Source organism: Marmota flaviventris, chromosome 18 (assembly GCF_047511675.1).
Source record: "Marmota flaviventris isolate mMarFla1 chromosome 18, mMarFla1.hap1, whole genome shotgun sequence".
Classification (NCBI taxonomy): Eukaryota; Metazoa; Chordata; class Mammalia; order Rodentia; family Sciuridae; genus Marmota; species Marmota flaviventris.
The window spans coordinates 47,490,928-47,509,117 of NC_092515.1; the positions used below are offsets into that span (position 1 = coordinate 47,490,928).

General features: G+C 37.4%; 1 protein-coding gene across 3 annotated transcripts in view; it reads left to right on the forward strand.

The window, feature by feature from the left end:
- Window positions 1-18,190, forward strand: part of Tango6 (transport and golgi organization 6 homolog) — a 184,262-nt gene that overhangs the window by 27,282 nt on the left and 138,790 nt on the right. For all 3 annotated transcript variants that reach the window (XM_027933280.2, XM_071604246.1, XM_071604245.1), the window contains 3 exons: window positions 11,847-11,959; window positions 13,364-13,540; window positions 17,925-18,057. In XM_027933280.2, coding sequence (XP_027789081.2) covers window positions 11,847-11,959; window positions 13,364-13,540; window positions 17,925-18,057 — 423 coding nt within the window. The remainder of the gene's footprint in view (window positions 1-11,846; window positions 11,960-13,363; window positions 13,541-17,924; window positions 18,058-18,190) is intronic.

Below are 18,190 nucleotides of genomic sequence, written 5' to 3' on the forward strand. Positions count from 1 at the left end.
AATTGCTGAGATTGACCTTGAAATTGAGATCCTCCTGCCTTAGCCTCCTGAGTTGCTGGGATTAACAGACATCTACTACCATGCCTAATTCCTTTGTTCACTTTTATTTATTTATTTACTTTTTGGTACCAGGAATTGAATTCAGGAGTGCTTAACCATTGAGCCATATCCCCAGCCATTGTTTAATATTTTATCTAGAGGCAGGGTCTTGCTGAGTTGTTTAGTCCCTTGCTAAGTTGTTGAGGCTGGCTTTGAACTCACGATCCTCCTGCCTCAATCTCCCAAGCTGCTGGGATTACAGGCCTACCCCACCATGTTCTGCTCCTTTGTTCATTTTTAGATTGAGTTATTTGTTTTTATTATTGATAGGTTGAGGACTCCTGGCTCACCAATAGCTCTCTCCTTACCAGCCTCCTCCCCATCTCTATAGTTTTGATCCTTCTTCACTCTTCTGGGTGAGGAGTGTTTGAGTTCATTTGGGAATTTACTTTGGAGTTTCAGGTCTGTTTTGACTTGGTGCCTCACTTGGCATTTCCAGTTTGACATCCTGGGTCACATGTGTTATCACAGCCACCATCCAGCTCTAACTGCAGAGCACCTCTGTCCTCAGAGCAAGTTCTATTTTTACTTTTACACAGTTCTGATCATATTGGTTATCTGATTTATAAAATAATTGTTTTTTGGTGCTAAGGATTAAACCCAGGGGCTCACACTGCTAAGCAAACATTCTACCATGGGGCTACCCCCCAGCCCTTTAAAAAAATTTTTTAGTTGTAGATGGACACAATACCTTTATTTATTTTTTTATGTGGTGCTGAGGATCAAACCTAGTGCCTAACATGTGTGTCTGCCTGCTCTACCACTGAACTACAATCCCAGCCCATCCTTTTTATTCTTTATTTTGAGTCAGGATCTTGCTAAGTTCCTAGACTGGCCTTGAAATCTCAATCCTTCTGCCTCAATCTCCCTAGTAGCTGGGATTACAGTTTTGTGCTACTATGCTTGTCAGAATTAGAAATAACAAGTTAGAAATTAAGACACAATGACAAAAGAATGCCAGTAGAGAAGAACAAGAAAGGACATAGAAAAACTACTCAAAAGAGCATAATAATTAGAAAAGCAAAGTATGTTATGGCTGATATGTTCAGTGTTCTTTGTTTAGAAGATAGAGACTGCATTCCAGAAATATTTTGTTCCAAAAGCATTAAAATTTAAATACATATTGGTATTTAAAGAAATAAACTATAACTCTCTCAATGAAAAAAAAAAATTTCAATCCATGTGATTGAACCCAGGGCCTAGTGCATTTTAAGCAAGTGCTGTACCACTGAGCAGCAACCACAGCACTCTGAATGAAAATTTTATAGTAGGAACAATGACAAGGGAAGACCTTTTCATACATGAATCCTTCACATGCATGAGATAGCAGAACAGTATGGTTATGATAGCTCAGGTGGGCCAGGTAGAAAGTTGTCTATATATATGCATGTGCTCATTAAATTGAATTGAAAACTTGGCATAGCCACTTATATACTTCATCTGCATTAGTAGTATTTCTATATAGTCTGTGCCTAATGTCTGGTAAAATTATTTAAGCCAAAAGGGGGCTATGTAGCTCAAATAACTTAGTTCAGTGGCTTCTCATTCCTTGTCCTAACTTTGAGTGTCTGAGGCTCAGTTCCTCTAATGCTTAAATTCTTCATTCTCCTTGGTATGAGAGGGAGTAAGGGGGTGCTTCTTTGCCTAGGGAGGTGAAGAGAGGCCTAGATTGCACAGAGTTCAGTTTGGGGTAGGACAAGGTAAGAGAATTCCAGTTCTTTTCCTGCAGTTTTTCTTGTCTTCGTCTTCATCTTCCTCTTTTTTTTTTTTTTTTGGTGCTTGGGATTGAACCAAGGTCCTTGCGCTTGTGAGGCGAGTACAATCTCCAGCCTTGCAATTTTTTTTTTTTTTTTTTGGTTCTTTTTAGTTATACATTATAGTAGAATCCATGTTGATATAATTATACATGCAATTCTTTTTATTTTGGACACTTTCTTGCTCTTCAGGGGACGGGCCACCATCTCATGCAGGGTAAAATATTTCCTTTTATTCTTCACAATACTTGCCTGAAGCTTCCTAAAAGCAGGAGAAATGTCAGGATAGGAAAGACTAGAAAGTATTTAATTAGTTTATTTTGTACATTCTCATTTCCATTTTATCTCTCTGTTTCCAAATTCAGGACTTTTCACTTTAATTATCCAAGTCTTTTTTTTCCCATCTAATCTAATGAATTTATAATTAAAGTTACTTTGTCAGATGGGGCATTTGACTCTTCTTTCTGATTTTTAATTAGTTTTACAGAGTAAGATAGAATAATATAGAATCTTAGAAACGGAAGGAACTTTAAAAATAATTTAGTATAACTCCTTACTTAAAAAAACAATTTTACAATTGCCCCTTAGTGTTCCTCATGGGATTTGTTCCAGCACCCTAAGGATACCAAAATCCAAGGATGCTCAAGTCCCTTATATAAAATTGGGTAGTATTTTAATGTTTATGCACATCCACCCATATACTTTAAATGATCACAATGTTAATTATAATATCTAATACAATGTAAATGCTACATATATAGTTTTTTAATATTTGTTCAGGAATAATGATAAGGAGAAAACATCTACATGTTCCATACAGAGACAGTTTTTTTCCGCAAACATTTTCAGTCATGATTGGTTGAAGCTGAATGTGGAATTTGTGGAGACTGAAGGCTTACTGTATATTTAAAAGCAGTTTTAGGGGCTTGGAATGTAGCTTAGTGGTAGAACATTTGCCAACCCCCAGCACCACAAAAAAGAAGAAGGGTTTTAGGTTTATAGGAAAATGAAGATGAAAATACAGAGTTCTATCAACCTCCTGCTCCCAGACGGTCTCCCCTACTAGCAACATCCTACACGAGAGTAGTACATTTGTTACAACTGATGAACCTACATTGATATATCAGCATCACCCAAAGTCTGCAGTTTACATTAGGATTCATTTTTGGTATTGTACCTTTCATGGGTTTTGATAAATTAACTCTCATTTTATAGTAAATGAAACAAAATCAAATATTGTTTGAAGTGACTAGTTATAAATCTTATAGATTGTGAATGGTGGAGCTGATTTGGAAATCAATTTCTCCTTCTCACTATCTCTTTCAGTGTTCAGAAAACATTATATTTTGGCACGTGGTACGAATTTAGAAGTTCAAAAGGCTTTATAGCAAAAAGTTAGTCTCCTCACCTTAGCCATTCTTTAAACGCAGTTCTTTCTAAAAATTTCTATCTATAATTGAAGTGATCTTGTATTTAAAGCAAAGAACTAAAAGAAGTACCCTTCATATCTGTAGGAGTTACACATATTCGATTTTCTAAAAGCTGCATCTCAGGGCTGGGGATGTGGCTCAAGCGGTAGCGCGCTCTCCTGGCATGCGTGTGGCCTGGATTCGATCCTCAGCACCACATACAATCAAAGATGTTGTGTCCACTGAAAACTAAAAAAAAATATATATATATATATTAAAAAAATTATCTCTCTCTCTCTCCCCCGCCCCTTTAAAAAAAATTAAAAAATAAAAAATAAAAGCTGCATCTCAGAATCTGTGGTATAGTATAGGAAAAGTATTAGGGTCTTTGAATCAGACATATCTAGATTGGAATCTTACCTTTTATTTATTTATTTATTTATTTTGTACTGGGGATTGAACCAGGAGCACTTAACCACACAGCCACATCCCCAGCCCTTTTTTTTATATTTTATTTTGAGACAAGGTCATGCTAAGTTGCTTAGAGCCTCACTAAATTGCTGAGGCTAGCCTTGAACTTGTGATCCTCCTGCTTTAGCCTCCCAAACTACTGAGATTACAGGCATGCACTACCACACCTGGCTGGAATCTGTCTTGAAGGTAGACTATCCATGTGATTTTTGGTAATTTTGGGGGGGAGGGGTGTTGGGGGGAACTCAGGGGCACTCAACCATTGAACCACATCCCCAGCCCTATTTTGTATTTTATTTAAAGACAGGGTCTCACTGAGTTGCTTAGTGCCTCCCCATTCCTGAGGCTGTCTTTGAACTCATGATCCTCCTATCTGAGCCTCCCAAGTCCCTGGGATTGCAGGCATGTGCGACCATGCCCGGCAACTTTTGGTAACTTATTTAACACTTCAGTTGTGGAGATGAACTAAGGTAACTTTTGGTGATTCATAACATACTGTAGCTCATAAGTGCTCAAAAACTGTCAGTTCCTTTTTGGCTCAGGGAAACGCTTTAAAAAAAAAAAAGACAATTTTATGCAATATGTTCTGAAAGCATGCACAGTGCAAAATACTTTCTATATTAGGTAACTTGCCTTGTTCTTTTTCTTCTCACATGTCTTAATTAAACTCCACAAGTGTGTTAGAAGTTCTGGAACACTACTATCAAAAGGATCACTGTAATGTTATAGAAGGCAGTATTTGACTAGTTTAATAGGGATAAAATCAAGTTTCAGCCTGTACAGAATTTCACTGTTAGGTTTATTCAGAATCAAGCAGACTAAATACTATCAAGTTTGTATTTCCACACATATACATCTCTATAAAAGATGAAAGCATACATTAAGAAAACAATTCCATTTATTGTAGTATTAAAATGTAGGAATAAATCAAACATTTGCATGGGCTGTGCATTTTACAAAATACTTGAATATGAATTATCTTAATTGGTCCTTATACCCAAAGCATAAAATCTACATTGTAATGAGAAAACTGAGACTGAGAGATTTAAGAATATGGTCCATGTTTTACTCACTCAGTGTAGGATTTGGGTCAGTCACATAGGTGGCAGAGGTAAAATTCACCCAAGTGTTCTAATTCCAACTTCCTGGTGCTCTTTCAGTGGATAGCAGTTTCTGTGCTTAACAATGTAATAGGAGTCTCTGAAATGAGAAGTGGGGCATGTGAGGCTGCCTTCCATTTGTTTTATTTTGTTTGCTCTAAAACAGAAACACATTTTTTTTCCCTCTTAAAAGAATTTAAATTTTTAGTAATTCTTCCATCAGCTACGCGACCAGCATGCTAGCTTCATAATAGAGGTTTGAAAGCTTAAAAATTAACTAGTGAGTTTTAAAATTAAAGAGACATAACTCTCCTTACCTTATTTGCCCAGGTCAGAGACGGCTCCTCCTAGCTCCTGCCTCCAGCCACCTAATGGGGTGGTGAGGTTAACAGGAGAGGCCAGCGAGAGAGAGGGAACACGCCAGGGGGTGAGCTTTTATTTGGGAACAAAAAATTCAAGGGAAAATTCCATCCAATGAAGGTCGAGGGGGGCAGCATTCCAAGGTCAGGGTCGGTGATTGGTCTTCGATCAGTGGTCAGGCACACCCCCATACGGACAGCCCTAGAACCTGGTACAGGGTGGGGAAGGCTCTGACAGGAAGGTAACTCAAATCACATTCGAGAATGGCTTCCCACACTTCCAGAGAAGTTTCAATCTCCAGATATTAACTATAGATGAATCAGCCTATATAAAATCCAGCCTCTTTTGTTCATTCTTTTTGCCCTTCCACAGCTGAAGTTCTGTGATTCTGTTCAGTTAATTACCACTGATTGAATAGTCTCTTTCTACAGCTTTGAAAAAAAAAAGAAAATACATAGGGCCTTATAACATCCCCCTAAATTAGAGATTTTTTTTAGGGTTTATGGTTAATTAATTTAATCTTTATCCAAATAAGAACAGAGAAGTGTCTTACAAATGTGCCTAATTATTAGAAAAGAGGTTGCTTTTAATGTGTCTTTGAACCTGGCTATAATATCTATACTTATGCTTTCCCTGCTCTCTTTCTTTTTTTTTTTAAGAAAATAGACAGTAAGCCTCTTTGTTCATTAATTCTTTGATTCAGTCAGTCTTAAGAATATTGAGTACCTACAGAATGCCAGATGCCTTGCCAGGTTTACGAATGCAGAAGTCAGATCCACCACAGCCTTCAAGGAGCTCCTGGTTAAGTAGACAAGGAGTGACAATAGTTTGTAGTCCATAGTAAAGAATATCCAGAAATAAGAATATCTCTTGTCATAGAGCAGTCCTTTGAGCTTAGATGAAAGGTTGTAAGGCTCAACCACTGATGCCTTATCTTACGGCTGGATCTGTGAACAAAAGCTGAGTTCCAGAAAGGAATGTGGAAATCCCCCAGAAAGGAACAAAGAAATCCCCAGACTGTCACTGGGATCATTGGTACCAGTCTGTTTCCTTGTCTAATCTGCTCTGAGCTATTATGATTTTCATAGATCTATACTGGCCTCTTATTGTACCCCTCAGCTCTTCCTACATGTTTATACTAGAAAAACCACAGGTAGATACAAAAGTTCATCTTTCCTTCAAAGCAACCTTTCACTCTACCTCTGAAATGCTTTTTCATTTCAAACAATTGAAAACTACTTTTGAGTCTCTCTCCTCCTTCCTTGCTTAGGCTTTCCCATCTTAGTGTTTTTTTTTTTTTGGTGTTCCCAGTTGTATAAATACCTTGAGTAATCAGAAGTCCTTTCAACTACACAGGATTTCATTTTCCTTTTTTTTTTTTTTTTGGCAGTGCTAGGGATCTAACCCAGGGCCTGTCACATCTAGGCAAGTGTTTTACTACTGAGCTACATACATCTTCAGACCAGGATTTCACCTTTAAAAAGTACTAACTTCAGTATTGGTAGAGCAGAAAGTATGTGAGGTAGGGTTAAACATTTGTTCTATCTCAGTCAGGTTGAAGGTTCAAATGTTTCAACTTTATCTGTAAAGATGGTTCATTTTTCTTTTAAATTTTTTTAGTTGTAGGTGGACACAATACTTTTATTTTTATTTATTTATTTTTATATGGTGCCAAAGATCCAACCTGGTACCTCACATATGCTAAGCAAGTGCTCTACTGCTAAGCTACCACCGCAGCCCAAGATGGTTTATTTTTGTCAACTAGTTTTATCTCTTAAGACTGCAAATTTGCAGTCAAGTCAGAGAATAATAGATTAGATTTGAGTGAGGTCTTAAAGCTTGATTAATCCTATCCCCTCATTTTATAGATAGGGAAGCAGATCCAAGAGAGGTCAATTGATTTGTGTTAAGTAACACAACTGGTTAGTGGAAGTATTTACAAATGACTCTACATGATATATGCCCAACAGTTATACCACTGGAAAAGGAAACTTCCATTGATATGCTTCTTAGGATATTTCACCACAGGTAGAAACTATTCATGGAGTATTGGATTGCATTTTAGAACTGAATTCTCATCCCACTTTGCCTCCAGTTGAGCAGGGAAGACACCCCCCCCCCTCCCACCCATGCTCACTAGAAAGATACTACATGTAAGCACATTCCAAGGAGATTCCACATGTCTAGATGGTAGGGCACAGAGGTGGGGCAGTAAGGCCTCCCATATCAGTGGGGCAGGAATATCGTACATACCGTTCTTTCACTGCTTCCTCAATCAGCATGTCACCAGCCTAGTATAGAGGAGACTAGAAGGAACTGGCCCCCGCGTTTTCCTTCATATGTAGTATGACTTCATGGAAAGGACTATTTTCTCTCTAGGGCAATTTGGTCATTGTCAGTGCTGGCACCAAGAGATCATGGTGCAGCATTGGCTGATCACTCCAGCCACCGATGTTCCTGAATAGGTTTTTAACTCCACATATAAGCCAATGATCACGGTAGTTCACATCAAGGGAGAAATGACGGATTCTCCTTTGGGAGTGTAAAGAGGATAACATTGGATGTTAGGTGTAGGCCAAATTTTTAACCTGCATGTGAGTTCATAACTAGGCACAAGATTGAAAAGAGGGGGCTGTCCTTGAAAAGTGCTGGCCAGTTATGGCCCTGGAGATCTATTGACTTGATAAAAGGGAGTTGTATGAGAATACTTTAAGTAGGAGGAAGGGGAGTTGTTATAGAAGCTGCTGTCCATGGTGCCATTCAGAAACTTCAACTCTGTTTTGCAGAGGTTGAAGGACTAGGGTTATTAACAGCCTAATCACCTGGGATGGGGAATAAAATTGGTATGGTTTAGGAACTGTAGCAATGAAAATATTATGCACAGGGGAGGTGAGCATTGAGAGGCTGGGGGGCACATGTTTTGGTTTTGTTTTTATTTTGTTTTGTTTTGTTAGTGGGGATTCAACCCAGGGCCTTGTGTATGTTAAGCACACGCTGCACCACTGAATCATACCACCAGATACTTTTTTTTAAATTGCAAATATATAAAACATAAACTTTTTCATTTAAAATATTTGAAAATGAATAATTCAAATTTTAAATATTTGAAAATGCATAATTCGTGGTATTAAATCCATTCACAGTGTTGCCAACATCACACTACCTAGTTCCAGAACTTTTTCATCACTTCAAATGGAATTCCTGTATCTATTAAGCAATCAGGCCCCCTTCTTCTCTCTTCTTAGCCCCTGACCACTAATCTGCTTTTTTTCCCTTATGTATTGTGATTGGATTAAGTCAGACAGATTTGGGTTCATTCTAGCACTGCCTTTGTTACTGGTATGTCTTTGCTCAACTGATTTAGCTTCTCTGAGCCTCAGTTTTTCACACTTTTAGCACAGGGACAAAAATTCTTAACCTGGTTTATCTTTGAATGAATATGTAAGACCTACTAGTTATTGTTTACTTCATAAAAGCAATAATAAGTTGGACATGGTGTTACATATCCTTAATCCCAGCTACTTGGAGCCTTCTGAGGCAGGATCACAAGTTCAAGGCCAGCCTGGGCTGCATAGTGAGACCTTTCTCAAAACCAACAAAAAATAACAGTGGGGTCCATCATTTTGAATCCTACTATGTTCAAACTGCTGCTTCCCTCAAAATTCAGATAACATATAACTTAATCATGTCTTCTATAAGGGCTGAAGTAGGAAATTAAATTTTTAAAAATTTTTGCTATACTGGGGATTGAATATGGGAGCTCTATTACTGAGTTACATCTCCAGGCCTTTTAATTGCTTTAAAAAAAGTTTTATTCTAATTTGTTATATGTGACTGTAGAATGCATTATAATTCATATTACACATATAGAGCACAATTTTTCATATCTCTGGTTGTATACAAAATATATTCACATCTCCTTCTACAAGCTCTTCTTCTTATCAGTATTTCTTTAGCCTGTTTTATTTTTCCCTTTGTCACTTGTCTCTACCTGATGTTGTCTAGTCTCCCCCACTAGAATGTGAGCTTTTTTGAAGAAGAGGCTTTGCTCACTGTTGTATTCACAGCACCACAGGCATGCCTAGCATGTAACTGGTGCTCAGTAGACATTTGCTGAACCATATATAAAATAAATGATATATATGTATAAATAGCTATGTAGATTTTCTAATTATAAAAGTAGTACTTATTCTTTGTAATAAAATACTAAAAAGTATAAGAGAAAAGAGTATAAAAAATTAGAGGAATTTATCAATAGTAACATATACCCCCCAAGAAATGTGTTTATTCAGTCATCTTTAAATTTGAGGTACTTTGACCCTGTCAGGCCAGTCAGTAATTTGTTTTTTGGTTTTGTTTTTTTTTGTTTTTGATTTTTCTTTCTTTTTTAAAAGAAGGTAAAGAAGGATGGCTCCACAGGGATTACCTTGGTTAACACAGGATCCAGAACCAAACAATAGGGCCTTATGTTGTCTGGGGGAATCTCTTATTTTACCTCCTGTAACTCTTGGTACCATAATTAGGCCTGCATATTACTTCTGAACATTGCCATACAAGGCACTTCATTTAGCTGGGCTTACAGAGATTAGATCATGCGCAGGAAGCTGGCTCTTTGGTTATCAGGCTCCACAGAGGAATCGGGAGGCTTAAGCAGTGTGAAAAATTAGGAAAAGCTCAGAGATTTTTTTTCCCAGACTGTACAAGTGCCTTCATGGCCTTTGTTTCCTATAAACAGCATTGAGTTCTACCTTGGTATTTTTTTCCATAAATAAGAGCCTCTTTAAGCTTCCCTTTCCTCATCTTTAAATAGGGCTTCTTACACTGACTTTGGGAGAGTGTTGTGATTTTAATGAACTCTTTAAAGAATCTAGCATAGTACCTGGAAGATAAAAACCTACCATTTAAAAAACAACAACAACAACAAACCTACATAGTTCCTGGAAAATACTAAGAACACAGTCATTGTCAATTCTTCTTCTGTCTCTTTTGTCATCATTATCATTGTCCATACTATCAGGTGTGCTCTGCTACTAAGCTACACCCCCAGCCCTTTTCATTTTTCATTTTATTAAGTTGCTGAGGCTGGCCTTGAACTTGGAATCCTCCTACCTCAGCCTCCTCAGTCACTGGGATTACATGTATCACTGTGCCCAGTGTTACTATCAGATTATAATTTATTATAATAGAATTACATTTTGAAATCCTATTGTGTATTTTTTTTTTCCATAGTTAGGGTTGAATTCAGGGGTACTTAACCACTGAACTACGTCCCCAGTCCTTTATTTTGTTGGGGGGGGGGCACCAGGAATTGAATTCAGGGGCACTTGACCACTGAGCCACATCCCTAGCCCTATTTTGTATTTTATTAGAGATAGGATCTCACTGAGTTGCTTAGCACTTTGCTAAATTGCTGAGGCTGGCTTTGAACTCATGATCCTCCTCCACTGCCTCCCGAGCTAGGATTATAGGCATATGCCCAGATTCCCCAGTCCTTTTTATTTTTTGTTTTGACACAGGATCTCACTAAGTTGCTGAAGCTGGCCTCAAACTCATAATCCTCCTGCTTCACCTTCCTGAGTAGCTGGGTTTAAAGGCGTGCACTATTGCTCCCAACTCCTACTGAGTTTCGTTTGATTGGAGTTTTGAGTAGTTTTGCCCTTCCTTAGGCACTTTAAATTATCTACCCTGAATTATTATAATATAACAGAAGTATTGTTAAAAGCCAACATTCTCACACTTAAGTGTACAAAGCCAGTGCAAATGTAGATGTGCAAAATATTTTCTTTGAACATTTGTTGAATTGGAGAGAATAGGACATGCCCATGTGGTAGTTATATCTTAAGGATGAGGAACCTACAGTGAGCTACATTTTGTTTGAAATCTAGGGGTTTTAAAACTTAATTTTTTTCTCCCCCAGTGCTAGGGATTGAACCCAGAGCCTCATATATGCTAAGCACATGTTCTACCACTGAGTTATATTCCTAGCCCTCCAAGTCTAGTTTAAAGTTTTCCTTCCTTCCTTCCTTCCTTCCTTCCTTCCTTCCTTCCTTCCTTCCTTCCTTATTATTTTGGTACTGGGGATTGAACTCAGGGGCACTCAATCACTGAGCCGTATTTCCAGCCCTATTTTTTATTTTATTTAGAGACAGGGTCTCACTGAGTTGCTTAGCCCCTCACCATTGCTGAGGATGGCTTTGAATTCTCAATCCTCCTGTCTCAGCCTCCTGAGCAGCTGGGATTACAGGTGAGCGCCATCGCGCCTGGTTAAAGTTTTCCTATTTGCAGGTAATTTTTAGTTCCAAATAGCAGGCCTTGGGCAGAAGGACAATTATTGCATAGAAGAATAACAGGGAAATTAGGAAACTCAGAGGTAGCCAAAATTAGGACAGGAAGAGGTCAGAAAACATGTTAATTTACACTTTACAGCTGCACATATGGAAAGGTGCTCAAGTTCAGTGTCTCTGTTTCAGCTTATTTGCCAGACTAAAATGGTTTCATCACCATGTTAGGCATTCCCTTCAGGATAAAATCATGTGCCTTAGGAAAAGAGTTTTGCTTAAGGTAAGACTCTACCCCTGCTAAGTGTCTGACATCTGTTTCCCACTGCTCTGGCCTTGTAGCAGTAGTGTGTCTCACCATGTCCTTTTCTCTAGGTATATGTGGTCGGGAATGAGCCTCTAACAGTGTTGCTGGATTCCCTGCTTCCAGTCCTGGGAGTGCTCTTTTCTCTCTACTGTTTTACCAAGCAGAGTGTGTCTCATATAAGGTAAACAATCAGCAGAACCTTATTTGCTTATGAGTAGAATATTATTTGTTTGTATAGTGAATTCTTGACTTATTTTTTTTTATAAGTCAGGAAAACATTTGGGGATCCTTTTATTCTCCTCATCTAGAAAAAATAAAGACTTTTGTAGATTGAGGGGGAGTAGATATAATTTTTAGATGACTTTCCTCAGCCTCAGTCCTAGACTATAGAGATGAAATTTTTTTTCCAAATATAAACACGCTACTGTTTGATCTGTGAAAAAATACTGCAATTATATGTCTAGGAAGGAGGAACAAAGGGTGGCTCTTAATAACCTTGTGGAGAGTTAGAGATCAAGTCTGAAAAATTTGCGTGACTGTAGCACATCGTAAGTTACCTTGGGATTTGGTATTGGTGATGCAAAATCTCAGTTATCCAGAAAATATTCTATGTTAAAATTTAAGTAGCACTCATTATGTATCGATCATATTTTCACAGTCACTTATTGTTCTTCCTCCTGATAAGAGTTCATATATATCCTTTCTAAAGTCCTATAGAATTCTGATTTTGGGTGTTTCCCTAAAATGTAATTTGATAATAAATAATAGTCCTACTTTGCAGGGTCATGATGAAGGCTAAATATGCATTAGAGTGTTTAGCACAGTCCCTGGCAAATAGTAAGCTCACTAAATGATAGCTATCATTACCATGGTTGGAAGAAGATACTCACTCTGTTTATTATTGAAAGCTTACATACTGTCTTTGGTTTTTCAGGTTTCACTTAGCTCATCATTGTAGCCAGTAGCCACAATGACAATGACAAGAAAGGATGCAGTAGATGATGAAAGCTTTAGAGCTTTTGAATTTAGTTTGAAAGGATTGTCCATATAATAATTTGTTTCAGTTTTAAAATCTAAGTCCTCACAGCACTGTTATGTCCTCATCAAAGACCAACAAAGAAGATATGAATGTTTATTCCATTCCTATCTAGATAAAAGGGTATGAGGAAATTGCAGTATTTTGTTGGTATGCTGTTTCTTGTTCACAAGCTGTTGGTCCCACTGAGAATAGGTGGTTTTTATCAGTGTAAGCTTTCATTCAAGTGCCTGATTCAAAGGCAGTGGTACACTTGCAATTACCAAAAGGGATTAAAAAAAAAAGAAAAGATCACGTGCAGCTCACGTGGCATATCAGGGTTGCCTCCAGAGCCAAGGATTAGTCAGGCACTCATTGAATTTTAGGGTATTTGCATTCCGAAATTCACAAGATGCCTACTTTCCTCTCCTGTGTTTCAGTTGAACTAGGTGATGGTGCCAGCATTTAGAATGCAGTGGAACCTGACAGTCTTTCTCTCCTTTTTTATGTTAGCTTGTTAGAAGCATAGTGTAAGATGACAAGCTCATTCATAACTGCTTTTTCTGCCAGGTCATTTTGCCAAGAGATCTTATTATGGATTCTGGAAAAACTGGAAAGGAGGAAGGCAATTTCCAGCCTGAAAGGCTTTGCAGGATTGGACAAAGCTATACCCTCTCTCCATTCTCTCTGTCAGTTTAGAGCTGCCACCCAAGGTGGCATTATGATTACAGTTAAAGAGGCTATTAGGTGAGTTCACCCATCTTCTACTGTTTCATTCTAAATTTAATTCTACCTAGAAGACCATTCTGTGACTTAGCCACTAAGGGGCGCTAATAGAAAAGAAACCAGAAACTCAAGCAGCTGAGGCACTTGCTATTTATAATCTCCAAATGAAATGTGAGCCTTAAATGATCCTCCAGGTTTTTTTCCAAGGTGCCAGCTAATAGTAAGTGCGATATATTGGAGCCTTACAGCACTGCATCACAACAAGCCCACTTCTCAGAGTCTGCCGGTTAATCAGAGTAAAGGGCAGCACATGTTTGCCCTTAACACCAGAATAATCTTTCTCTATTTCTAACTTGCAAAATGGTGTGTATTCATAGTCAGGTTATTCCTAAGGAAAATGGTTTGATAGCTATCTTTTGTGGTAATTTTATGATGGGGGTTTGTTTCTCATAGGAATTTAATAGAAAGTACTTATTAAATATTGGTAGACTGGATAATTTATTTCTCCATCTGACAAATTTTATTTTTTGTGGTCCTGGGGATCAAACTCAGAGCCTCTTTTATGCTAGGCAAGTGCTCTACTGCTCTATACTTCAAGCCTTACAAGTATATTTACATTATTTACACTTTCTGAGTGATCTCAAAAGTATGTTATTACTTTCAAATGGAAGTTGTTGTAGATCATAGACCATGTACTACTTAGCTGGCCCAGCTGTCTCTATGGGATTTCATATCTCATTCAAAGTGCTGCTTTTTTGGTGAAGTGATTAAATTTAATTTTATATTCATGGTTAACTTAGTAAAGTTTTATTTTATTTTTTTGCAGCACTGGGGATTGAACTTGGAGTAGTCTACTATTGAGCTATAGCCCCAGCCTTTTTAATGTTTTTTATTTTGAGATAGGGCCTTGCTAAGTTGCCAAAGCTAGCCTTGAACTTACTATCCTCCTATCTCAGGCTCCATTTATGCACATAAATTACAGGTATGTGCCACAGTGCCAAACTTATTAATTTGTTCAAGTTTTAAAATATTCTCAATATGACAGACTTGAGGAAAATAGAAAAACTCATAAATTTCAAGTAGAATTGTCAGAACAAACTAAAGCTCCTAGATGACTGAAAGCTTGAACATTAATAATATCCCAAAACCAAAAGAGTAAACTTATTTGGCATGTTTATTTAAAAAACACTTTAGAACTGTTTTTAACTGGGAACCATGTTAGTTATGGTATAGAGAATTTTGCAGTAGTTAGCTTAGTAGTTGTAATTTACTGCAGTCTTAACAAGTTTTTGGTATACTTCTTAGTGCAGGTATATCAAAATCCATAGTTCTAAGCCGGACTCAGTGGCATATACCTATAATCCCAGCCAACTTGGGAGGGTGAGGCAGGAGGATTGCAAGTTCCAGGCCAACCTCAGCAACTTAGTGAGGCCGTTAGAGAGACTCTGTTTGAAAATAAAAAACAGAAGGGGCTTGGGGTATACTAGGATATAACTCAGGGATAAAGTGCCCTGGGTTCCATCCCTAGTACAAAAAAAAAAAAAAAAAAGAAAAGAAAAGGACTGTGTCTTAGTAGTAAAGTGATTGCCTAGCATGCATGAGACCCTGAGTTCAATCCTCAACACCAAAAGAAAAAAATTTCACCATTCAGTTCTTACTGAAACTGTAGTTTCTCTTCAAGATAGGAAAGGATCAGTAGACAATGATTGAATGAATGTTTATGGGCTATCAGAAGGAATAGCTCCTTAACTTGGGGTTTCTACATAGGCTTCTAGGGATCTATAATCCTTTTGAAATTATGCAGATAAATAAATTTTATATGCAAATATGTTTTGTTTTAAATTTTACATGCAAATATGTTTTGTTTTGTTTTTGGAGAGGGTCCACAGTTTTCATTAGAAACTTAAAAACAATCTATTTTTCCATAAGGTTGACAATCACTATACCAGATAAATAAGAATGTGTGTGTATATATGTGTGACTTGTCATTTGCTGTATAGCTCCTGCTTATGATGTTAGACCCCTAGAAGCAAGCTCAGGCACCTTGCTCTCTATCACCACTTACCTCTCATTCTGTCATTTTCCCAGGACACAGTATCAATACGTTTGTTTAAGCTAGGCATGATGGTTCATGCCTATATTCTCAGCTACTTAGGAGGCTGAAGCAGGTAGATCACTTGAGCCCATGAGTTTGAGATAGCCTGGGCAACATAGTGAGACTTGCCTTAAAAAAAAAAAAGGGCTGGGGATGTGGCTCAAGCGGTAGCGCGTTTGCCTGGCATGCGTGTGGCCCGGGTTCGATCCTCAGCACCACATACAAACAAAGATGTTGTGTCCTCCAAAAACTAAAAAATAAATATTAAAAATACTCACTCTCTCTCTCTCTCTCTCTCACTTTCTCTTTAAAAAAAAAAGTTTATAGTAGTAACTTTATCTGAGCATCTTTGAATTTAAGATCTTTTGATATAGAATTTTTACTTTCTATAACTATATCTCACTATTTTGAATTGATTCTTTATTGTTCACATTTTAAGAGTAAATAAAATAGTGCTTTTTAAGCTAATTGTCATAACTCTTTAAGAATATTTGAATATAATATTATTATTATTATTATTATTATTATTATTATTATTATTTTATACCAAGGATGCTTAACCACTGAGCCACATCCCCAGTCCTTTTTATTTTTATTTTGAGATAGGGCCTCATTAAGTTGCTGAGGGGCTAAGTTGCTGAGGCTGGCTTTGAACTTGGGATCCTCCTACCTCAGCCTCCTGAGCCTCTGGGATTATAGGCAGGCCCTACTATGCTTGGCTAAATAAAGTACTTCTTTTTGACAATCAGGATGATTCACAGAATCTTAGAAATAATATTTGTCCATTTCAGCTTTTCTTTTAACATAGATGTAATGGAGAAAACATGACTGATCTGAAGGATTCTGGGATAACCTAGAAATAAGCTAACTGTATAGGTTGTTTATTCTGCTACAGGAGCATGAAGGCCATGTTATTTGTGAGCTGGCAGATTGAGATAACCTGCCTAAGGATATGGTTGCCCAAATTAACTACAGTGCTTTTCAGTGAGATAGAGCAACATTTGCCATTTTTTAAATTAATTTAGTCTGGAAAAAAAAATCGGTCCCTTCTCTGTTCACAAAAATGACATATATTCTTTGTATAATACAAAAATGCATAAAAAAACAAAATCAACCACTATCCTATTAGCTATTTATAGTATTTTAGTGTTTGTTTTGTGAATCTTCTGTATCTTTGTATTTTTTTTTTTTTTTTGTATGACATGGTATAATAATATTGAATCTTGGTCTTTTCACTTATCAGGTGAATTGAAACCCAAATCCACCATATCTCATGAGAAGTGTCCAGAAATTTTATGTAGTAATAGCATTCTTTTTAGAAAAAGCCAAATTTTATTACTTGCCAGTCATATTTTTTTTTTAAAGAGAGAGGGAGAGAGAGAGAATTTTTTTTTTTTAATATTTATTTTTTAGTTATCGGCGGACACAACATCTTTGTTTGTATATGGTGCTGAGGATCGAACCCGGGCTGCATGCATGCCAGGCGAGCGCGCTACCGCTTGAGCCACATCCCCAGCCCTGCCAGTCATATTTGATCTACTCATTTTTATGAACTTTTTTTGTACTAGGGATTGAACCCAGGGGTGCTCAACCACTGAGCCACATCCCCAGCTCTTTTTAAAAATATTTTATTTAGAGACAGGGTCTCATTGAGTTACTTAGGGCCTCTCTAAGTTGCTGAGATTGGCTTTGAATTCTCAATTCTCCTGCCTCAGCCTCCCGAGCCATTGGGATTTCAGGTGTGTGCCACTGTCTCCCCACCCACACACTTATTTTTCTGAACTTTTATGTATTTTCTTATTTCAACCCATTGATTCATATGAGTTGAGATTGACTGCATCTCCTTCCGTGATGATTGTCTTTTCCCATTATTCATAACTTTTCAGTGGCTCATCATAAAAAGTCAAACTTCCTTTAAATGACATCTAAGGCCCTTTATGATCTTTGTAGCCTTCTGTTTCTCAGTTCTTTCTCAGGAACCAGAATATCATTTACTTTCATTCCTCCTTGCTTTGGCAGCTTATGAAATAATTGTAGTTCTTCAACATTCATCTTAAAAACCACTTCCTTCATGAATGTTTTCCTATGTTAGCAAATGAACATATAGGACATAGTAAATATAGTTTCTGAGAAAAAATACTTCATGTTTTGTCAGCAGGAGAAATAGAAAACTAAGTTAAATAAAATTTTTGAGATCTTTCTAATGATAAACTATATGGAAATAATGTTATTTTGGAAGATTATTATGGGGTTTCAAAAAGCATTATCTCTGGGTGACCCTGCCAACATAAATCTTGTTCTGCATTCCAGTGATGAAGATGAAGATGAAACCCTGTACCAAAAACTGTCCTCAGAGCAGAGCCAGGTGGAGCATCTTGGGGACTTGCTGTCTCATTGCCAGGAGTGTGGTTTGGCAGGCGACTTCTTCATCTTCTGTTTGAAGGTAAGAACTCCATATAGTATATGGTAAGCTTTATTCTGAGGTAGTTCCAGGAGGCCATTTGAATTTTCAAGACATTCATAATTTTAGATCCTTAAATTTAGGTCCCAATTTAGGGAAAATGAATAGACCACAT